Consider the following 23,716-nt stretch of genomic DNA (forward strand, 5'->3'; position numbering starts at 1 on the left):
CCACTATTTCTCTGCAGCCAATCATAACCTCTTAGGCCCGCTTCCACATCTGGAGTTAACCAGAGTTTATTTGCTTTATAGCAGGTTTAAACGAGGTGTAAACTAGTTAAACTTCAATGAACCGAAGTTTCGTTGGTTTACAGTAGATTTAAACCTGGTGTAAACCCGTCAATCTCCGGTTAACTTAAGTTGAATCGGGTCTAAATGTACTAATCGCTACTAATTTAAGTCATTTGACTGTTATTCCTTTCCCCATTAAAGTTATTTATTACAAAAGATTTTCCACCATTTCATTCTTTTGAGAAATACATTTTTCGTTGAAACTGCCGTTTATGGTATTGGGTTCCACGCATGCGCATTCTCATTGTAACGGTTGTATATAAATTATTAGTTTGTATAGTTTGTATTGTTAATAAAACCAATGGTACGGGGCCCAAATTAAGTACGTCGAAATCCAAACGAATCCAGTTAAAGGTAGTTCATTGTTGCGCATCATCGGAGGTTAGAGATCAACAATGGCACAAAACAAAAATTATTGTTGCATACAAGGATGTTATGGTTCATCTGGTGACCATTTCTTTTCGTAAGTAACGCCAGTAAATAGGAAATGTGGTTAATTCATCATAAAAAGTATAATGTTCAACCGTTTGAGGTGGAAATCATTTATTGTGATAATTATTAGGTTTTGTTACTAAATTTGTAGGTTTCCCAGATCTCCTTCTATACGTCAAAAGTGGATTGAAGCAATCGGAGCTAATTCTAAAACGCCTATTCCACAAAAGAATACTCGTATCTGTAACAAACACTTTGAAAAAAAATTTGTTTTACATTCTTTGCAAACGGGAAGAGCTCGCTTGACGACAAATGCCTTGCCATGTTTACATTTACAAATACCGACAGCAAGTGAAGAAGAAATGGTTCAAAGAGCTAAAGAAAGTAATTTGACGTCACAAAAAGTAAATACGCAAGATGAAACAATTAATAATAAGGTTACCGATGCGAGGCAGAATATCGGTCACGGTGAAGAAAAATTTGTGTTACATTCTTTGCAAGTGGGGAGGGATCCTTTGACGACAAATGCTATGCAATGTTCACATTTACAAATGCAGACAGCGAGTCTAGAAGAAACGGTTCAAAGAGTTCAAGAAACTAGTTTGGCCCCGCAAAAAATAAATACACAAGATGAAACAATTAATATTAAGGAAGATAACGATGTGGAGCAGAATATCAGTCAAGCTATGTCACCGAGTTATGATACAGTAAACACGTCACAGCTGGCGTTGACTCCGAGAGAAAAGAAATTACTAAGACAAGTTAAAACTCTGAAACAAAAAGTAGCACGAAGGGATAATAGAATAAAGTCTTTGAAAACTTTGCTCCAAGCCGTGAAATACAGTTTTTGTAATAATTCCGATGAATTTGAAAATATAATAAAAACTGGTTTGTCTATATTTCTCACAATGCGCAGTGTAGATTTTGATATGTCCGATTCTGAATAAAGATGTATAAATGATTTTGTGAATATTAATGCTGGTTAATAATAAACTTTGCTGCACATTGAATATAGCATTAACTAATCGCGTATGAATGATGAAAATGAATTTATAGTAATGATATTTATTTAATTTAAGCTGAAATGTTAAATGGTTAAATAAATTGAATTTCTTTATATACATTATTTAATTATTTACAGGACGATATATATACACACACAAGTATTACACTGATTTTCATTGCATACTAAATGTACGAACACAGCGTTACGTGATATCATTATTATACATCTTTAATTATCAAACAAATAAATAATTGTCAGTTGGGTGTTCATAGTTGCATTCTTAAATTTAACTAGATTTGCTTATCAATCATACGTGATTCTGATTAGTCATAGCCTAGTGACAACTAAAAGTTTGACGATTGATCTGTAGAGTGCGTTCACATCGAACCCTCTCTTTTCAATTAATAAGCGCTCGTATGTTGGTTTCTTTTATTTATGCATAACGTGACATTCATTAAATATGAATTTTGAACTCGATTTGATAACCGATTCGACGGGAATGAGTTAAAAATTCTTATTCACGGTGCCATAACTTGAATGAATGTAACAAATATTTTTTGTATTCTATAATTCATCGTTTTTCAAACCCTTATCGATTGTGACAGACGTTCATCCGTGTAAACAGGTAATGAAGTTTTTGTAAACCGGTGTGTCTTATCTATCTACCGAAGTTATATTTTGTTGAAATTGTGCAGTATAAAAATCTTTGGCGTTTTTCTACGTTTGCTTCATTTTTTCAGCAAGAAATATCAAGAGAATATGGATTCTATCGACGTTGACATGTTTTCATCGGATGATGAAAAAATGGTAGAGTCTGTATCCGATATTAACCCAGTAGAAGAATGTCTTAATAAGCAACTGCATGAAGTGCAAGATCACATTAGAAGTACTATGAGCGAAATTAAGGATGTCCAAGCGATGACGGAAGGAGTACTTCAGCGCTTACACTCACGTACTTTACATGGAGAAAGTGCGAGTTCTGATTCTGACGTCGAAGTAAGATTTTTATGAGTACTGTCCGATTAGTTGCAATTATAGTAGTTATTTAAGTCTTTTTCTAAATTATGATACCACTTTTCCTTTAATATTAAAAGTTAAATCTATAATTATTTGTATTCCAGTGGTACACAACAGTTGGCAAGCCAGTCCTCAAGAATAGCAGTGAACGCGTTAAGCGGCAGTCACTCGTTGTGAAGAGAACGTGGCAAAACGTCATTGATGATCACTGGATATTAGGGGTAGTTCTTCGTAATGCTACAAAGCGGTAAGTACTGATTTGTTTGATTTGGCCGTTACATCTTAAAGATACATAAGCCTTCCAAGCATATAAGTACCTTAGTATCGTAAAACGTATATTTTTAAACGTTGGGCACGTTAAGATACATTTACATATTTACAAATTAATAACAACATTGGTAATGAAGATAATGATATACATGTCAATTAAGATTACTTGAAGACCAGACACTCGTGGTCGATCTTCAAAAGTTTAAATACCTCCAAATGTTCTCAGTTTCTTATCCCTACAAACATGATATTAATTACCAATTACTAAATGTATGGTAGTAAAAAATTAAGTCGCTAAACTTAACGGTATCATTACGCTACTGCAAGTTCAAGCGGGAATCCACATTCTGAGACAACCCATGAAGAAGAACCAATATCGATGCATAAAACATTGCAAAATTTCCATAACATAATTATCCTTCAGTTTCCAACTCCAATAAAGACTAATAAAAATCCTACATATATTTTCACTATTGTTCAACACTAAACCTAAAAAACCGATGCACTGCCGAAGAAAATTAAGGCCGACAAAATGGACAAGGTAACGTGTCTACAGCCTAGCTGAATTCTTTTTTCCTGTTCAGTTCTTGTTTTTATTATACGTCTATTCATCGCTATGGACTCCCCACTTACTTAACATTCCCTTTGAAGGTTCATTAAATCTAGGAGAAAAGTTGTGCGATAAAACACGAGATGGAATCCCTTGTTAAGCGACGCGACAAAAGCAGAAGTCGCCGATAGCTCAACAAAGTCCTAAACTTAATAGGCCACTTGCTTTCAGGCATTCGACAAAGTTTCGCGAGGAAGTTGGAACGCTTTGGAGTACGATGTAACTCCTCTCTAGAATGCGAAAAGTCCTGTCTTATAAAATTGCTAGGAATATGAGTCCAAAGAATTAGAGATTAACAATTTACTACATCCAGTCGAAGAGCCATTCGGTTAAGATGTCATCGAACCCTTTGGGCTCAGACTTATCGCTGCATTTTACAGATTGCTTAAAGCGTCCGTGCCAATACTGTCAATTTAAAACAGCCTGGAATTGAAGCCCTCTTAGAAACGCACACGGTCATCTCAAGTAAAAGTGGGAGGCGAAAGTGCTATCGAAACAACGCAGATTACAGAACAATATATTGTATAAGTAAATTGACAATTAAATGGCGTCTCCACCCTGGGGCTCTGAAAGACGTCCTAGAGATTCGTGCAGGATTGATTTTGCTTCCAGGCCGTTACACCACACGAGTGGGCACCTACTTTCCTGAACGTTCGTTGTGACAATTTATTTGTTTGTTACAAAAGTGACGAGTTAACTCTCCTTACGGACGAGGGAACATCGAGGTCGGGAGCAGAGGACTCATCTCCGGGTTTATTCCCTAGTCTTTGGTGTCGCGGCGTCGTCGTCCTTGCCAATTGCCACGTACTCATCCGGCGAGTAGTCGAAGAGGACGAAGTCGTACCTGAGGAAGAGAATGAAGATTAAAGAAAAGTCAAGAAAGAGATATCAAAAGTTGGACGAAGTGGCGCCCCGAAGAATGGCCATGCCTACTTGAACATGTCGTAGAGGTCTTGAATCTGGGACTTCGTAAGCCGAGCGAAGTAATTCTTCATGATGTCCTTCGTCTGGACCCCTCGAGTTGGATTCTTCCATTCGGGCTTGATGATGTGCCCCACCCGAGCCTGTTTTATCAGATAATTCTGGTCGTCCTAGAAGAGAAGCACCTTCGTCATGCTTACCAAAGAGGGTACCGATGAATTTTAATTTATCGGTATATATTTTATACATATTATAAACTTCTAAGCGCCTTTCATGCCCCCTTAAGGCCTTTCAATTTTGAGTTTAGATCCTGTTGACCCTTGGGTCGATTCGATCAGGACTCGGTAGGACGGACCAAAGGAATGGCTACATTTAGACACGGCAGCAGAGTTATCAGCGATTATTCAAAACTGAACGATCATTCACGGACCACCAGATGCATTCGAGTTGGATTACAAGTGCAAACCTAATTTCCTCGCTTCGAGGCGTGACCCGGATTCGCGCCTGTTGAATTATTGCACTTAGGAGAAGTTACATTTTCACGGACTCGCTGATTTCCCTGGCATAACACGGGCTCATTCCGCGGAGTTTACTACCACGTCGCTCATGAAATTTAATGCCGTTTCTACCGGGTTTACGAGGCCTTCCTGCTACCCCTTAAGCCAGGCCGGAATCCTCCCGACACCCAGCTGCATCAAATTGCCGCGCATATAACAAACGTAAGATGGACATCAATCGTGAATACTTTTCTACCGTCCGGATCCCGTTTACCGGGAGTTCGCGTTTAGGAGCGCGCCTTAAGGTGAAGTGAAACTGAATTAAGTCGATTCGAATAAGACATTTTTTTTTCTAAGGGTATTGGAACGAACTGTCCTAAACATTGGCACTTGAGCACCTTTCAAAATGTGGATTGTCGAAGAGAAATTTTTATTCAGCCCAGACCAGAACGAAAACCGCATCACCCTGTTCGGCAACAAGAGGGGAATGGAACTCGCTTAACAAAGGATTACACGAAGGAGCACTCACGTAAAGCGTCTCGAACTTGGCGATTACGTCAAATCGCACTTGACAAGGTGTGCAGAAGTTGGCGATGGGAGTCCAGTGCATGTCCAGCTCGTTCCCCGACCTCCACTCGCCGAGGAGCCACCGAACGAACTCCTCGAAGAGAGGGTACCTGGGTCGGTACTTCATCCCCGCCTTCGGATCCTGAACAGAAAGCGAAAAGTTATCGGGACATGGGTCGCCGGTGCATAATTAGATGCGGCTAAAATGGTAGTGCAGTTGGCGCAAACCTTGGCTCTGTAGTGGGCGACGATGTGCGCGCCGAGCTTGCTGTGGAAAGTGTGAGGCAGGCTCTGCTCCAATTTGTCCCGGTAGGCGCTGAGCAGCCGCTCGAAGGGGTGCCGCACTATGAGGAAGCTAATGCTGTCGTTGAGGAACTTGACGAGCTCCTCCACCGTGGGCCTAGGGTACCTCTGCCTCGCCAGGGACACCGGCACGAGCTTCGAGGCCTTCAAGAACTGAGGACTGTACCTGAAACGACCTCCGGATAAATCTCCTCCTCAAGAGGATATTTAAGAGTAAGCCTACAAATATATCTGAGAAGTCGATTAGTTTGAAATTTTCCCACGGGAACGTGGGGGCCCTGAAATAGGTCCTGACACCCATGAAGTCTGGATATTTCAATTTGTTCATATCAATCGTTTATTTAAATCGAAATTTCATGGGTGTCGGGACCTACCTTAGGGCCTCTAGGTTACGTGGTGAAATTTCAAACGATTTGGTCACTCTGTCGCCACTTTCGCGTCACCTTAACGCCTGGTTCGCGACTCCGGAGTCAGGATCGAGTTTCAAACGTTGATTCGAGCCTGGTGTGCCGTTTCAGGAGAGACGGGAGAAACGGGAGGGAGACCCTGGGAAGAAATTATCCGAGAAGTGGGACGATACCCTGCGAGAAGATTAAAGTTGTACAGCCAGGAGGTCGAGGCGGCCTTGAAGACGTTGCACCAGATGAGGTGGTGTTCCCGATTGGCGAGGAACTCCCAGGCGTTCGGCCGGTGCAAGGAATCGTTCCCAGGACGGTCCAGGCCCTCCTCGGAGCACTTCTGCACAAGATATTGCCTCCTCTCGGCCAGCCGGAGCTCGGTTTCCGCCATTGTGTTCTGCTCCATTATCCTCTCCTCCGGCGTCAACATGTCTTCCTGAAATGAGAAACGTTAACGCCTCGATATCGAATGTCCTTTCTCCAGGCTCCTACATTTAGAAATTGTCAGGACAATTCTTAGGTGCTCACTAGTGTCAAAGTTTAAGACTGCATTGAGAGGGGTTTCACTTCGCCTTAAGGATCAGTCACTTGAAATTCCTTCCCGACCAAGAGAAAGTACATCATACGGCCCGTTGGAATTTCCAGCAATTCTTTTTTTCTTTTTTTTTTCCCCTCCATGACGATTTAATGGCGTCTTCAGGGAACGGGTCCCGTAGTTACCCTCGGCGCAAAACTGGAGTTTAAGCACTGGACAATTACCGGAATCGTGCCAGCCGAGGCGTTATCGCGTATATCACCGATCGTAGATAGAGCCCTCGCCCTTGCTCGGCACAGAGCCGTGGTCGAGTCCCTAAGTGTCGGTTTGAGTAACACCCATTCGCGACAAGTACCCGAGTAATCACTCGGCCAGGACGAGGGTTGACACCTCGAGCGTCCCTTATCTCGTTTCTTTTTTTTCTTTTCTTTCATACTTTCCTCGTCACCCCCGGAGTGCGTGCGAAATATGCGACGACATTCACGGAGGGGGTAGATTTTAATCGCCCTCCCACGAGGGTAGCTCCGAAGGTTTTCGGCCGAGCGTGGAAACGCCGACAGCCGGTGAAAAAGTTCTCACCGGTCTCTGGGAAAGGGTCGTAATATCACCCAGTGGCCCAGTTTGTCAAACCTCGGGGAAAACAAGAACGGCCAGTTTCCCTTTCCCGGTGGAAACTTATTCGCCGGGGACTCGAATTTCCGGGGAAAATTTCGGAACTCGGGGGTGAACCCTGGAGCCGAGCTTTAGAATTTTAGCTCCTCTCCAGGTCGGGAAATCACGGCAAATTCCCCAGCGCTTGCTATCGCTTTTGTTCGGACTTTGCAGAGCGATCGATACGTCCGACCCGATGCTGTTCCTTTTTTTTTTTGTCGGCTTTGTTTTTTATTCCAATTGAATTTCGCCTCCGCTGGGACATTTCCCGAGCGTCGACGTGGCGGCCTCGATAAAAAAAGGATCTCTCTTCAGCTCCTATCCAAAGCGCTCGGTCAGCCTCGTAAATCTCCGTCGTTTCGACGCACGTTTGCGGTCGACAATCGCTAGAGGTTGCATTTATTTAACGGGCGAAACATCGTCTGGCCCCGATTATAGAGGTGCACGAATTGAATTTCTAGACCCCCTTAAACGCCCGTCGAACCTCGGGCCTAGAGTTTCAAACGTCATTTCCCTAAATCGCCCTGTATAAAATCCGTGGAAAATTTTCACGGGCCCAGATTATCGCGAATCCCTGTAAAATGCACTTCCGGGGTGACTTCGCTCCACCCTGCGTGTATATAAAATTTGTGGAAAATTTTCACGGGCCCAAATTCTCGTAAATCTCCGTAGGATGCACTTCCGGCGTGACTTTGCCCCACCCTGTACATGTATACACCGGTAGCTCGGATATTGATCTGGTTTGCGGAAGTAAATTACACGTCGCGACGTAACCATTGACAGAGCCAACATTGACGAGCATTCCCATTCTTTGTCCCAGGAGGGGGAACGTCATCGCGAGCATCGGCGAATAGATCACCCCGTGAAACGGGCTAGTGCATAGTGCATCGCTCGCGGCTGCATTCGCGATTCACCCGTCCGAGAGCGTTGCACAGTGCACTCATCAGGGGATTGCACATGCAGGGTGGACGTTTGCGACACCCCGTAAGGGTCGTTGGCACGTGTTCTTTTGCGCCTCCACATCGATCCCCAGGGGGTCGGTGCATCGCTCGTGGTTAAACTTTGAATGCACGATGCATTTCTTAGTGCCCTATGCCAGTCCGCACGGAGAACTTAATTCCGCCTTGAATTTCTCACGTTGACCTCCCCTTCGCCATTTAACCCCTTAAGAGGATACGAAAGACGCCAAGAAATTAAATCGACGTCGATAAAATGAAATTCATCCATACCCCCTTTTGGTGGTAACGTACAATGGCGAATAACGTATATCGACAAGTACAGCATTCGATAAAATATTAATTGGAAATTTGAAAGAAGAAGAAAATTTTTTAAACAGGAAGTTTCATAAGTACCGGGACCTCCCTTAGGACCTCCCCACTCACGTGGTGGAATTACAAAAGATTTTTTAAGAAGTTTCATATTGACGATTGATCCACCTTTCGCGTCGCCTTAACCTCTTTTTACTGAATCATTGAGCGACGTACTTTAGTACCGGGGCATAGGTTTTAGGTAGAGGTTATTACGGCACGCGAGACCGCCCGACGTCGATCGGAAACTTCGGCCGAGCCTTTCCTTCATTTTTTAACCTTCCATGTCAAAACTCTTCCTTCAAACCCTCTCCGGAAATTTCCTCCCTTCTACCCCCGAGTCCACGAAGAAACGTCGGGACCCGGAAGTGCCGACTTCCGTTTATCGATTCGAGCCTAGAGTCGGTTTGCGAGAAGAAAATGTGGGCCACGTGGGGTGGCACGGTGGATAGGAGTACGTAGGGACCTTCGGGTGTACGTGGAGTACTTGCAGGTGTACGTACAAGCGTGCGCGCAATTTTCATGCAATCGCCACGCGAGTCGCGTGCTCGCTAATTTTCCTCCTCCCTCTTTTTTCTTTTTTTCTTTCTTTCTTCTTTTTTCTATATCCTCGACAAAGTTGCCGAGCACGTAACGTGCGTGTCATTAATTACACGGCGTTAACGCGATGCCGGTCAAACCGAGGTCTAAGGACTCGAGGTTAAGGTCGACGCGACGCCTTTTATTTGCATGTCAAGGGGTTTATATAGGAATTTATGGGAGAAGAAAATTATCTGGCCATTTTTTTTTCTATCGAAAAGAAACGACCAGAGTCGAGGGATGCATCGAGGTGCATCATTTGCGGAGCTGAAAAAGGAAAAGAAAAAAAAAAAGGAACATATCCGGCAAAAAGTCTCCCCGTCACTTCGGCAGCCCCGGGGAAATCGGCGAATCGGACATTCAGGGGTTATTCTCTCGGGTCTAATTGCAACATTTACGGGGCAATCTCTCCCGACTCGTTGCACCTCCGGCAGGTGCAACGGTGCAACCCGCCGAAGGATCTCCCGCTAAGAGTTCGGCCGAATCGATCGTCCCACTTTCGAGCTCGCGTTAAGGACTTTCGTGTTTAGGGGGGTGTCTTTTTTTACCCCCGTTGGTCCTTAAAGAGGCGATATCACCGGCGAGCACGCGGCTTGTCTGCCGCAATGCGTCTGGAATTCCGCCAGCCTCTGGCCGCGGCGGAAATTTTCACCTCGTCCAGGTATCGCGTACGAACGAAAGGATTTCGAGTGTATAATATATGTATATATTCGAAATTTAAGCGACGCGCAAAAAACCAGAAAACCAGAAAAACCAAAAAACAAAAAGAAAACAATTGACTCATCGAACGAAATCAATCGATTTACTGAATTTCATGAATTTCGGCAAAAGTGCATCGAGTTACTCGACTTTCGGTTCCCTTGGCTCATTGTCATACATTGACCAAAGTGTTTTTTTTTTTTTCGGGGGGGGTAAATCGCTTCACCGCGACTCACCTCGAGGACCGCCGACTGCTGGGCCCTCCTGGAGTCGTCCTGGCTCAGGATCGCGAGGACCACCAGGAGCAGCACGCCGGCTGCCAATAGTGCCCTCCGAACCCCTGCCAAGACCCGGCGTCGAGTTGTCATCTTCTCGCGGAGGACGCTCTTCCTCCTGTACTCATATCGAACTGCAACAGAGATGCATCCCAAATGAATCTCACATCGCATATAGGCGCGAAATATTTTTCAAAATTCATCCCCCACCCTTAAGGTGACATAAAAGATGTGATACGTACATACCAAAAAGTCCAAATATTTATAAAACATTTATAGAAACTGGGTGCATCCAATTATCTAAAACTTATGTTTACTAAAAGTACAACATTTTGTTCGAAAAAAGATATTTCACGAGCTTATTCCTTAGGGCCTCCATAATCACGTGAAGTTTCGGATAATTCGGTGCACGCAATTTTGGAGAAAAATTTAATAAATATTTAGACTCTTTGTTATGTATATATATATATAAATTTGTATCACCTTAAAGACAATGTAATTAGATAACGCGAGGCGCAAAATCGAACATTCTCTTCCTTGTCGTCGATCGATGTCACCGCGAAAGTCGATCTCGATCGCTCGGGATTCGATCCCGTCATATCGAAGTCATGTTCAATGTCAGCGGTTTATTATGTAAACGAGTGGACGCGCCGACATTACGCGTTATATACTTTTGTCGGTAATTCCCTCTCGCTTTGGCACATCCGTTTCCCGCGACGACGTAACAATGCAGCTCGCCGGACCATGGCGAACTCCCGCGGATGCACCGCGTGCACTTTACCGCGACGCGATGAATCTTTAATAAAAAAAAATAAAAAAAAATAGGATAAATCCCCCGATGAGGGGGATTAGATTACTTTCCGTCCCGGAAATGAGGGGAACCGATTCCCCTTTACGTTAATATCCCCGGGAAGGATTTGCAGTTATGCAGATCCCAGCAGTCTGGTATAAGCGGATAAATGAGTTTTCGCGTTAAACAATGAGCCCGTCGGTTTCCCGGGGCTTTTCTCCCGGCGTAACTAAAACGAGGTTCCGGCCCCGCTATTAACGTTAATTGCCACGTGAACTTCATTTGCGACAAATCGAGTTTTCACCGCTCGGTTTTCCTTTTTTCCACCCGGTGTGCCCTTTAGTTGGCCGTCGTACACGGAATGGCAAGTCTCTTTTGGAGCAATTCTTCCCGACTGGGTTTTTACAAATGGATTAAGTTGTCACTTCAAAGGGTTACCCGATATTTTATAAAACGGGGTAATGACATCGGCATCAAACATCGACGAGTCCGACGTGGGCGAAAATGCTACCAATTGGGAAAAAAAAGAAATTAAAAAAATAATACCAGGCGAGTGACAACTAATTCCTGGCAACCCTCAAATTCGCCACGCCGCTTTTATGGGTAACCCTCGCTGGATAAATATTTTTTTAGATAATTTAAGCGAGGCATTAGACGGGGGTTATCGTAATTGCGGCACTGAAAACTGAATTTCAAAGAAATTATCAATTTTTCTGGGGATTTTCGGACCACCCCTGGTGCATCGGGCCGTGCATTAAACGACCCTTCTCGGTGCAGCGTGTCTTGAGGCCGATCGATTTGCCCGAATTGGAAACAGGAGCAAACTTCCCACCGGGAGTCGCGAGTCTCTGTGTACGAGTACAAGTGTATTGGTTTAGCCGGGATGTAGAGAGAGACTAGAATGTTAACGGTGGACCCAGACGGGGTTTGTATATACGTTGTATTTGCCAACCGAGTATAATAGTTCTCACAGGTAATTCAGTATACTCCCGGGTATAACAGTTCGAAGATAAAAAACGTCCCAAGAGACCCTCCGGGGTAAATGGGTCGGGACCTTTCCACTTCATTTGGCACTTATCAATCAACATTTTCACCTAGAATACACGTTCTTCATAGAAGTACACGTACTTACTGTTTGTCGTTCGCCTAATTGCAGGAAAAAAAAAATAAAATATAGGAAATTTCTTTGAATTGATATCTCAAAGTTTGCTGCATTTTCCATTTAATAGGCATCGTAAACGATTATTAATTTTAAATATGTGTGCCCCGTAACTCTTATCGCGACCTTCCTCGCTCCCATATTTAGAGGCTCAAAATGCGTCTCTCTTTCACCCCGCGCCTTTTGTAATCATTCCCCTTCCGTGGATGCAATCACCGCTGCAGTTTCGGCCGGCGGGGTTGTGCGCCGCTCGTTTCTCCGGATTTCGCATACCGAGATAAAAGAAGCAGCCTCTCGTTGCCCTTAACGACGACACGACTGAATAATCCCTCGGAACGAGGGTCGTACCTCTGAAGTTACGAGGGGGTGTTTCCCCCCGTCCCTCCCACTACCCCCGAGCAAATCAGCGCCATAGTTAAGGCAAGAGCCTCTTTTTTCTCCCGTATCTTTTTCGGCGCGACAACGGTCATACAATGTACCTAATGTAACACGTATCGACGTTAAACAACGCTTAAGGTGGAGTGAAACCCCCCATAGGAAATATGGTGATTAAAAAAAAAAAAGGGATTTACTTCGAAAAACAAGAAACCCGTATACAAATACAAGTATTAATATTAAGTGAGGGAGGCTAAAGAAATCTCGCGACTCATCGGCGTTAATTTAAACTCGGCTTCTCTCTCTCTCTAATGACACATTATGTACATACACGTGTCACGAGGGCAGGCGCTAATGGTTGCTCTCGTAAGCTCCCAGGATAGGCGTTATCGGATATCGCGGATCCGGTTCGGGAAAAACTGCGCCGCGAGCCGGGAGAAATAAAAAGAAAATGGCAAATTAAACACCGCGCAACGAGGATCCTTATCCAGCGATAGGTACATCCGTGTACACGGAGAAAACGTGTGTAACTCTTATCACTCCAAGAATATTATAAGAGTATGTTGGCAGTACTACTGCCGGTTGGAGTGATAAGGGTTAATTTCAGGGATAATTTAGAGGAGCGTCAGGTGTGACGTACTCCCTGGTGGGGTACATTGGGAGTACGTTAGAAAAGAGAAGTCTCTCACTCGGCTCGAACATGTATCCTTGCGGGAGTCACTTAAGCCTCGAACATGTATCCTCGCGTGACGTCGGCATGGAGAATCGGATCCTGGGGTGAAGAGCACGTGCCGAAGTCGCGCCTATGGGGTGCCGGAGAGCGCCGCGACGTCCGATCACGGCGGCATCCTCGACTCGACTGCGGGACCCGCTCCGGCGCTCCCTCGACCGAGGCGGCCGGCGTCCTGATTGGCTGCCTTTTTCGCGGGTCGATCTGCCGGTGGCCGCGCGCCGCGCGTGCGCGCCAGTCGTCCTCGGACCCCCGAGTCGAAGGGATGCAAGGGGGTGCATCGCGCTGCGCCCGGAGGCGCCGCCACCCCGACAGGAATTCCGCGTTTCCCGAGGAACCTACGAGACCTTAGGAAATCGCGGAATGATTCCTGGACCTCATCTCGAAAATCTCCCCCCAGTTCCCCTTTCTTCCAGACCCCCACAACCCGCCCATTGATTTCCCAGGGTGGACCCACCTGATAGAGAAATTCCGACGGCGGAATTTTCTTCCGGGGGATGGACGGATTAACACTTTGTTACGGAAAAGTCGACGCGTTCAGTCTTTCCCGACTTCGGCTTACTTTTTATATCCTTAATATCAGACCCTTTAAGGGTCGTGCATCAAAGAGGGTCTTGACTTCCTTGAGATTGCATTTCTTTAGGGGGATAAAATTATGAGATACATGTTCAAGAGCGCGGAGGGTACATTCTCCCCCGACCGAAGTGGGGCACTGTTTGATGAAAAAAAAAAAAATTAATAGCCTCATTTATCTCTCTGTACCAATATTGTATGATCCACCGTCGCGAGGTTCTCGTGTATTATCCAATGAGGGTATGAGGGTAAAATTGTCGCGAGACCTGTGTACTCGTATAAATACCCGTGATTCACTCTTCCGAGAGGCCATCGCGGGTTAAATGCGGCCCGGACGACGAACTACTTCCGACCTCGCCAATATCGGTCGCATTAAATAATCCACGAGTCCGTCTTTGGATTTAGGTTGATAAGAAATACCTTCCTGGTGGATGGAATCCTGATAAAAAATCGCTCCTTAAGGAATGGCTCCGAACAGCCGTTTTTCCATGCTCGCTACGTTCTTCTCATCAACCGCTGAGATCGTTCCGCGGTAATTTATGCGTGCGTGTTAATTTCCGGTTAAGTCGAGTTACGTACCTCGATTGTGGGAGTTCATGGAGGAGTTCCACTTAGAGCACGTTCCTGCAATATCGAGTCCTTGCTAACTATCGGTACAGTTAGGAGGAACGGTTTCTACCACGCACATCCAAATTAGCCGGGCCAACATAAATTGATTACACATATGTACTAAATTTATAATACATGTTGTATACATTTTATTTGAAAATATGTCATTTAAAAATATTTTTTTTTTTTTAACGGTGTACCTTACACCGAGAAAGAATATTAGTTGACTGAAAAAAAATGATATAGTTGCCTGAGCCACCTGTAAAATTGCGAGAAACGATTATTTCCATCGGTGCATTATCGGTGCATTGTTTCGATTGCATCTTTTATCGACTTCTGCTCCCAGGAAACGTGCCAGGGGGTGATTGCGTTGTCTATGCTTTTCCAACTAAAATTATCTCCAACCAGACACCGAATTGTTATGGAAAAAATATCCCGGGAGAGTTCGTTGTCTGCGCTGATTGCGCTTATCATGACGTCTCTCTTCCGAATTTCCGTCTGTCCATCTGTCGGACCCTTTATCCAGCGAAGTTGGAAACGCTCTTTCAAATGGGCCCGACATCTCTGGTATCTGGTATCTTTTTGCGGAAACGGGTTATCCGCTTATCGTCCACCTTATCGGAACCGGCACTCCCGGATAGGTTTATCTTGGCCCTGACATTCGACATGTCACCTGTCCCTCGGAAAGTGCGTTCACCTGTCACCTCGTTCATATTCCCACGCCCTCTGCCGGTGATAATTCTCCGTCTCCGTGATAAAGCGTTGATAATAGTACCCGGTGCAGTTTTTATGTACCCGTGCAAAAAGTACCTGGTAGGATCGGTACGTCGCCGATGTTCATTTTTATATCGACAATAATTATGAAAAAATCCATGCATGCTTTTCTTTTCTGGGCTAAGTTAAAATGATTTCTTTAAAAAAATCCACATTTTCAGTGTCAGGATAATTCCTAGGTACTCACGAGTCATGTGTCAAGGTTTCGGGCAGTTCGATCCAATTTTAAAAAATAGTGTCATGCGAATCGACTAATTTTAAGGGAGGTTTCACTTCACCTTAAGGTGCCGAAATTCACTGGGTAAATTTTCCATGCGTCAAATATTGCGGAAGATGGTAATTTGGGGCATTTACAAAGTCTTTCTTCCATTGACAAAAGACATTTCCTAGGTATACGTTCTTTTTTGCACGTGTCCTGATGAGGATTTTTTGCTTTTCAGGACCCTACGCAATCTCGGGGTTTACATGACGACGAGGCACTCCGGGACCCTCTTCGTCGTGTCGACGTTTTGGGAGAAGGAAGATGAACTCTGGACCAGAATTGGGGAGATCGGTCCTGGGAAAAATGGAGTCCTGGCCACGGCCTTTTTGGACCTCCCGAAATTCGACAGCTACACCATGGCCGAGGCTTTTGGCGTGATCAGCTACGAGGACGAGGAAAAGTTGTGCCAGCTCGTCGTCCCGATCTTCCGACTGACATCAGACGCCATCGTCAGCGGTGCTTATGCTTTAAATTTCACCCAGGAAGCAAAATACTCCGTCGTCGCCATGAGGACGATTTCCTTCGAGCGGGTCCTGGAAATCGACATAAAGGATCAGAAGAGATTTTCCCGATTCCTGGCCCTTCTAACGAAAGCCTCCTTCGAGAAGGTCACTTCCACCTTATACGTCGTCAAGAGTGACACGGCATTGAGGAACAGCATCGCCGAGGTCATCTCGAAGACCGATGACAAAGCGAGGATCAGGATGTCCACGAGGTAAAAATCGAGTTCTTTATTTTTCCTTCGCAGAAGATGAAATAAGCCTTTTAAATAAATATCTCCTGTACATTTTCGTCCTTCTTTTAATTACGATTAAAACACATTTCACAAGGTATTAGCGTTTTAAGAGTGAAGGGTAAAATATCAACATTTTCCTTCTCGATGGGACAACTTTCTGAGAGAACGATCCTTGCAGACTCGAGAGGCTGCAGAATGCGATTTTGCAGATACTTGGGGAAGAGTTCCCGGAGGTGAGAGAGGTTTTGCGAGCGGAGGAGAACAATCGCCTTGAAGAGGCTGCGGCAGCCTTAGAGGAAGAACTGGAACTGCATCTGAAGGACGCGCCCGAATCAGAGCTTCAAAGGGTTAAGATCAAGACCGACTTTCTGATTCCATAAAGTGGATCAAGGAGGATCGCTGTCGCGTCCACTTACCACCGAGGTCGGCTGTAATCCTCGCAGAGGCTCTTCTGCTGGGTAAATGTGGGTTCCACGACCACCAGCGGTTGCGGAATCGCATTAAGAAGTCAAACTCTGCAATTCGCCCCTAAGGTCTACGCCTCGGGGAAGTCTACTTCTCAAGATAATCTAGACAAAGAAGAAGAGCTCGTGGAAACGCGTTATTCATTCCCCGGAGTCGAGAATAATTACCTTACGGCGTTATTAAAAAATTATCCGGTAACCTGGGTGTATATTCCGAGGAATGGCAAGGAACGAGGGGAAGGGTTCTAGACAATAGGTAAATTATCCTGAAATCAAAGAGGCAGTAAAAAATCAAATGATTAAATGTCAGGTCCACCCTCTCCTTGGGTCGGTCTGGGACAGAGGAAAGGGAAAGACCGGTGGATTTTTGTAATGATTTATTTTGTTAAACTATATAAAGCACATTTTTATAATAGATGTCGTGAGTGGGTGAGTGAGTGAGCGAGTGAGTGAGTCAGTATGGACCTTCTGGGCACTTCTCCGATATAAAATGGTCATTTTTTACACATCGATACACTCGGATCGTGGGTTGCGCAGTATATCGGTCTGCTGTCGGACAGATTTTCGCCGCAATTCCTCGCCTCCCGAATTCTACGGTTTCGTACCTCCTTTCAAGACTCCTCGATAATGCGAATTGTATCAAAGGGCGAAATGTCCCAGGGGATGCCGATGTAATAATTAAATAGTCCCCTTAAAAAAAAAAACGTCCAGGGTCGCTCCTTCCGCCAGGACCAAAGGGAATATTTATTATAAATCTGAATAAGCAAAGAGAAGTTTAATCATTTATCGTATCGTTAAGAGTACTCGGAGAAGTGCGTTTGGAAATTGGAGAAGTCCTCCGAAGAGGTTTGATCACAAGGCAAAGAGAATGACTTCATTACAAAGGACGTGCATCCTCTGATTTCCATTTTAACTGCGGTCATTATTTCCAATTACGGCCGGATTAGCTCTCTGTAACATACCGAGCAGAGAGTCATACCATTACGTGGATCCTGAATAATGCATGCCCGACTGAGTTCATCATTCTTTCTTCCGGGATGAACATCTCAGCGGGGACGTAATCACGTAAATCGACTAAAAAGGTGTTTCAACCCTGAGAAAAAAAAATAACTAGCCCGAAGATTTGTCCTTTAAGAAAACCAGGGAAAGCCAGAATCCTCTCGTTGCTCCCGCGAGAAAAGGCGAGCCTGGACATTTTTCCAATTTTCCGCTCCCGGGCTCTGGAAATATTGCTTTTCCGCCGTTTCCCGGAACATCCTCTCGGGCAAATGCATACGAGAGGCGCGCACCGTGAACGTACATTCGTGACTTAATTACCGAATAATTTCCCCGTAAACGGTCCGCTTAAATCCAGCCCATTAAAGCCCGTCCATACTTCTGTAAACAATTACCCCTCGACATCGAAGGAAGATCATCGCCGATAAAATAACATTCCAGACGACTTGTCTAGGTCGAAATTACCTGGCAATTGATTAACAAATGTAACGAGCGCACAGTCGAAAAGTGCGCGAAGGGTGCACCGAGAGGGAGTTCCTGTACGAAGCGGTCCACCCCCGTTAAATTTTCAGACTCCAATTTCCCCCCGGCGCGATATTAATTAATTAACGTCGAATCGATATCGCGTTATGAAAATCTCCCCTCCGGTGCACCCGATGACAATAGTTTCCGTATGGAGCGGGATTCTCGGCCCCTACCGTCGGATTTTGATTTTGTCATACGTACCCCCTCCCTCTCCACCCCTTGGCACCCCTCGTCGTCGACCTCGAATCTTTCCAAACTCCCTCGAATAATCGACGCAGCCCTAATCGCAACGCCTCCGTTATAATTCTAGCCCCCATTTAGCCCCGTCCTTAAGGGCGTCTTTCGAGAGTACCGAGCGACGACTCTCGACCTTATCAGCCGGGCTCCGCGGTAGGCTTCACGTCCGGTCTCATTTCCCGAAAATTTCGATTACTTTCTCCTATTCCTCGGATTCCCTACCTCGACCTCTTCGCTTCTATATTCTTCTTTTATTTTTTTCTCTCTCTGTTTTTTTTTTCTTTCATTTTTCTAGCCTTTTCTAGGTTCTCGCCAGAGTCGTCGCTCGCTCTCGCGAACGATTAACAATGATCGGAACAGAAAAATAGACTATACCAGGCTCCGTGGACGCAACGCGGTGTCCTCGTTAGAAACTATATTAACAGTAGATAATCATAATTTTTACGACTAACATTACATTCGCTTCTTCTATCAGCGGTAGGTTAGGGTAGAGCGGTGGCATCGACAGACCTACTACTCGACGACGGTGTTGTTAATTACGAAGTTATTCATCTTCTTCACTTCTTCTCTTTTTTTTCTCTTTTTTCCCCTCCCTTTATTTGTTTTGTTTCATTATAGTCATCGTCGTCGGCAAAGTCCAAACGGTCGTCCTCGTACGTCGACTTAGTCCGCGCGACGGCGATTCGCGAGGCTTACCGGGGATAATTATTCGGGTCTCATTAGGTTCAATTTCGACAATTTCCACTCGATAAGTCGCCGATAGTTTTCCGGGGAAAAATTGGTAAGACCTCCCGCGAGGGTCCCTAAAAATTTAATCGATCTTGCACTCGGTTGACAAAGGCTTATCGATAATTCATTTAATTCCTGCATCGTTATGAACAACATTGTTCTTACGCTATTAAAAAGAAAATATTACAATTTCATGACATTTCTGGTTGGAAATTTATATTCAGACCTGGCATACTAATTCACTGTTAAGACATCAGATTTATAATTGTACTGAAAGTGTAAGAATGTAATGAATTTTTTTGGAGACCCGAAGAAGTACCTCCGGTCAGCTTTAAGGCATCACGTTATAAACGACGATTGGTGCTCTTTTTTTTTTTTCTTTTTTTGTTATTTCTCCACCAATCAGCGACATCACGAGGACCCTGATAAAACATGTAAAACGCTGGTTCGCTCGCGCGGCCTCGACATGTCCCCCATTTATTTATTTATTTTTTTCTCTCTCTCCAGCACACTGACAGTGATGCAATATACATTTAATATACAGTACTGTACAGAGACATTGAACGCGTCGCGGATTAAATGTATATCAAATCATCGCGTGATCATTGGGTCGCCGTCTAATTCCTAGTCGTTCACCTTACGCGCCTTACTAATAGGTATCGATTTATTATTGGCTCAGTCTATCTAGGATCGCGTTTACCGCTAAGTCGTTATAGTTATTACGGCAAGTTTCTTCTTTATTTTTTTTTTATTCCACCCTCGATTAGCATTTCCCCATACAAAGATCCCCCGACACTCGGGAAGCACGAGACGGCTCGCCAGGATGATTATTCCTCAACTCGGCTAAAGAACGGAAATCGCCCTTCAGGGAATCCCTCATAGAGACGACATAAGGTCGATTGCTTAATTTGAACCCCTTTGAGGTCCTGGGAGGATCGCGTAAGCGACCCTTCCCAGGTCCTTCCGAAGCTAAAATCCGAAGAGGCTTGTTCCTAACATCCGAAATCTGGAAAATTTCTGGAAATTCAGGACCGATCGCCGCCATCTCGACCTTATAAATTTCCCCTTTTCCGTGAGGCCATTTTCCAGGTTCCATTCCGCGCAATCGGCCCATCCCGATACTGGAATTTCATATTCAGAGCGACATAGGGTCGACTGCGTAATTTAGAGCCGTTTTTAAAAGTGATATGAAAGGGCCACTATATATATGAAAGGTGAAAATATTGATGAAACTTTTATACAAATTGGGCGTACCGAATCATTTGATTCCACATCAGGAGATTATGTCGGCCCTGAGGAAGAAGGCGATGCTCGTGAGATTTCATATCTCGAAAGTAAATTTCTATTCATCTTGGGCAAGAGCCAAAGAAAGAGATTTCCCTTTCGATGAGATGAAATTCAAGGAGCGTCGCGTTCTTCCTTAGGGCGTCCAGAACCACGTGTTAATGTTTAAGGTAATTCGGTGCACCTAGTTTGGAGAAAAGTTCCACACATATTTTCAGGTTTATACACATGTATATAGTGACCCTTTCATATGACCTTAAAGGCCTTGAAAAGGGCAGGTTCTCCAGGCGTTTTCCCAATGGAGAACTCTTAGACCGAGGTACGAAGTCTGGTAAATTAGTCCGGATTAAATCTCAAGGAGAGACTCTTAGGGTACCCGTGGGCGAGAAACTTAAAAGGAAGCCTCGACGAGGTCGTCGAGGATCGGAATCGACCTGGAATCGAATTTGTCTAGAGACTAAGTGGACGGGCGAAGTCGAGTATTGCCACCGACGATAAGATATATCGTTAGCTTGCGGACGCGTCCCAGCTGGATAAGCTCCTCTCCCCGTGTCGCTAATAACTCTGAACCTTAACGTAGTTTTATTTAATGTATATTCTCACTTTGTTTAACCTGACCTGTACGTAACTGGTCGTAAACGCGCGTTAAATCGAGCCAGAGCTCGGTACAACGCGCGTCCTCCTCGCTCTCGTGCCTCGCCTGTCTCGCTTTCCTCTCTTTATCCCCCTCTCGTTTACTAGGTACGCTAAACTTAATGCGATATATTTCATAATATGTTCTCACTGTACTTAATCTCGCGTACACTTGTTGGTTGTTTCGCCTCTTAAAATGTTACGCCTGTATACGTGTCCGGTAAACGCTCCGTACACCGTTCCCTCCGTAGGGTGCGCGCACGCGGGCGCCATTTTGTGTGTGTGGAGTGTCGCGTGTACCTGTGTACCGTGTGAGTGTACGGCCCTCACCTAAGAGTGTCTTCCTCTTATTTTTTTTTTCCTTTAATTCCACATCTACAATTATTTTCGCTAAGGCATTCATTATGGCAAGTATATTTAAGGCGCCGGCCCGCCCGGGTAGATACGAGCACCACTGGAGTCACGTCGTCACTCGCTGTACCACCGGAGTCAGATGCGAGACTTTAAAACCCCCCTTTACCGAGGTTTTTTCTATCCCAGGGAATTCTTGAAATATCGGAAAATATGTAAAATGAGGAAGGAAAAAACGGTACCTAGGACGGATATTAAAAACTTGACCGACTCTCCGCAGGAGACCGGTCACATATTCGGGGGTTTCGAAAAAGTAGAAGAGGCTAACGTGACTCTGCCTTGGATGTTGCTTTTGCAGATTTTTGATGAGAGCGGGAGGGACCTCGAATAAACGAAAAACGGGAAAAAAAATCGATGCTCGAGGTCTACCCGGCGGCAGCGCGAGTAACAGAGTTCGAAGCAGTAGTAACAGTATGATTCAATGATATACACCCACGCAACGCACGCATACATATAAATATATATATATACACGCGTACACGCACGCGCATGTATACCTGCGTTTAAATGTACATTATATCCACGTAGGTGCACGCGTACACGCGCGCGCGTCTACGTACACGGATATACCCCTTGCGCGCGACCACGTGTGCGCCAATGGCCGCGCGCGAATATGTAGAAAATTGACGCCAGGGTAATATTTATACAAGGCTCGCTACGAGGGTTTCTCGTTTCGTTGAAAAAAGAAAAAGAAGAGTACGTTCCGTACCCTGCACTCGGCGCCTCGAATCGGCCAGCCCTGTTCCCTGTAGAAGGGCTCGCTCCGCTACAGGCTACCCTCGCGACAAGGTATCGCGGTTTCCTGGCTCAACCGAACCTCCTATGGAAAAATGTTCCCAACGAAAGTTACTCCGCGTACTGTACTGCGCGACTTTTGTAGGAAGTGTTTTTTTCTCTCGCGTACCGTTAGGCAGATAACACGAGGGGAACGTGCGCTTAACCCGTTACTCGTTGGCCATACATCGGCGGGATGTTTTGCACGTAATTTCTTTTTACGACAACATCGCGCGTTACGGCGCAACCTTCGTTGCCGTTAGAAGTGGCTCGAATATTACTAGGATTACCATTGGGTCCGAACGGCTATACGTTAAAAGTAATGGCCTTATATTCTATGCTTTTTCCGCGCTCTTCCGATTTCCCGCTATTTCCCGGCGAGTTTTTCTTCAGGGATACGGCGGCCATCTCCGAGTCGCCGTGTGAGCGTACTCGAGAAACTAACTTTTCTAAACGGAATCTCTAATGTAGCTTGGCCTACTACTCAGCTTTCCCACAGTCACGAGTTCTCGGTTTCTCACAAACGTCGTTTGCATATTTCGCGGCCTCGGTTTAACCGGAAACGGAGACGGTAACATCTCTCTCTCTCTTCCCCGAGTCCGAAGGCAAACACAATTTATGCGTATAATTTAATCAAGACCTGCATCAAGCGAGACAGGATAAATCATTCGAAGGCCTTAACACGTTCACGCCGGCGCGTACCACCGGTGGCTCGCGCTTGATTGCGCCATCGGGCGGCGCGTACCACCGGTGGCTCGCGCTTGATTGTGCCATCAGGCGGCGTGTACCACCGGTGGCTCGCGCTAGACGCATCATCGGGCGGCGTGTACTACCTGTGTTTCGCATTCGATTGTGCTATTAGACACTGATAATTTAACGTACATACATAAAAACGTGTATTTTGAATAAAAATTATAATTAATAACGTATTATGAACATAAATTTTGCTTAATAACACACACATAAAAATTCAGTATTATGAATGTAACTTCAACACTCAAATCTTCCCCCGAGGAACATTTCATAACGTTGCTGTTTACGTTAACAAAATCTTCGCCTGAAGAGGAAGAAAGTATTCGTAATCTTGATGCGTTTCTCCTGCCTCTATTTACACATTCATGAGACGAATCACTTATTTCCATATCCATGTTATGGGCAAAATTAAACAAATATTTTTAAGGGCAAAATTAAAAAAAATATTCTAACCACCTTTTAGTTATTTTTACTAACAGAAATCTGTGGTTAGGATATAAAAAACGGCACGAGTCACATAATTTGCAAAGTAAGCGCTCAATGTAATACTGAAGAAACAAGAAGCGCGTGCAAGTCTGAACACGCGAGAAATGCGCGCCGCCAGATGACGCGCGACATAGATTTGTGTGCCGCCGTTGGGGGAAACAAATGAAAATTGGCGCCGGCGGGAACGTGTTAAACAAACATGCACGTATAAACAAGTAAAACGCAACCA

General features: G+C 44.9%; 3 protein-coding genes across 4 annotated transcripts; 2 read left to right on the forward strand and 1 right to left on the reverse strand.

Moving 5' to 3' along the window:
* Nucleotides 1-182: 182 nt before the first annotated feature.
* LOC105696448 lies at nt 183-1,562 on the forward strand. The gene is made up of 2 exons (XM_012418902.2): nt 183-583; nt 704-1,562. Exons 1-2 carry the CDS (start codon nt 516-518, stop codon nt 1,497-1,499), a joined length of 864 nt encoding a protein of 287 aa, XP_012274325.1. The 5' UTR covers nt 183-515; the 3' UTR covers nt 1,500-1,562.
* Nucleotides 1,563-1,825: 263 nt separating this feature from the next.
* Nucleotides 1,826-19,195, forward strand: LOC105696445. Of its 2 annotated transcripts, none has more exons than XM_012418899.2 (5): nt 1,826-2,183; nt 2,299-2,554; nt 2,680-2,822; nt 15,638-16,174; nt 16,374-19,195. In XM_012418899.2, the coding sequence occupies exons 2-5, from the start codon at nt 2,318-2,320 to the stop codon at nt 16,573-16,575; spliced, it is 1,119 nt and encodes a 372-aa protein (XP_012274322.1). In that variant the 5' UTR covers nt 1,826-2,183; nt 2,299-2,317; the 3' UTR covers nt 16,576-19,195. The 2 variants fall into 2 exon arrangements, with proteins under 2 accessions (XP_012274322.1, XP_012274323.1); XM_012418900.1 differs by having other exon boundaries at nt 16,405-16,556.
* On the reverse strand, nt 2,894-13,375 carry LOC105696446 (carbohydrate sulfotransferase 11). Its single transcript, XM_012418901.1, has 7 exons — nt 13,201-13,375; nt 10,149-10,321; nt 6,324-6,577; nt 5,669-5,909; nt 5,403-5,582; nt 4,389-4,546; nt 2,894-4,299 (listed from the first exon to the last, which is right to left on the reverse strand). The coding sequence occupies exons 1-7, from the start codon at nt 13,211-13,213 to the stop codon at nt 4,209-4,211; spliced, it is 1,110 nt and encodes a 369-aa protein (XP_012274324.1). The 5' UTR covers nt 13,214-13,375; the 3' UTR covers nt 2,894-4,208.
* Nucleotides 19,196-23,716: the final 4,521 nt, after the last annotated feature.

Source organism: Orussus abietinus, unplaced genomic scaffold, assembly GCF_000612105.2.
Source record: "Orussus abietinus isolate OABI.00-Male unplaced genomic scaffold, Oabi_2.0 scaffold15, whole genome shotgun sequence".
Classification (NCBI taxonomy): Eukaryota; Metazoa; Arthropoda; class Insecta; order Hymenoptera; family Orussidae; genus Orussus; species Orussus abietinus.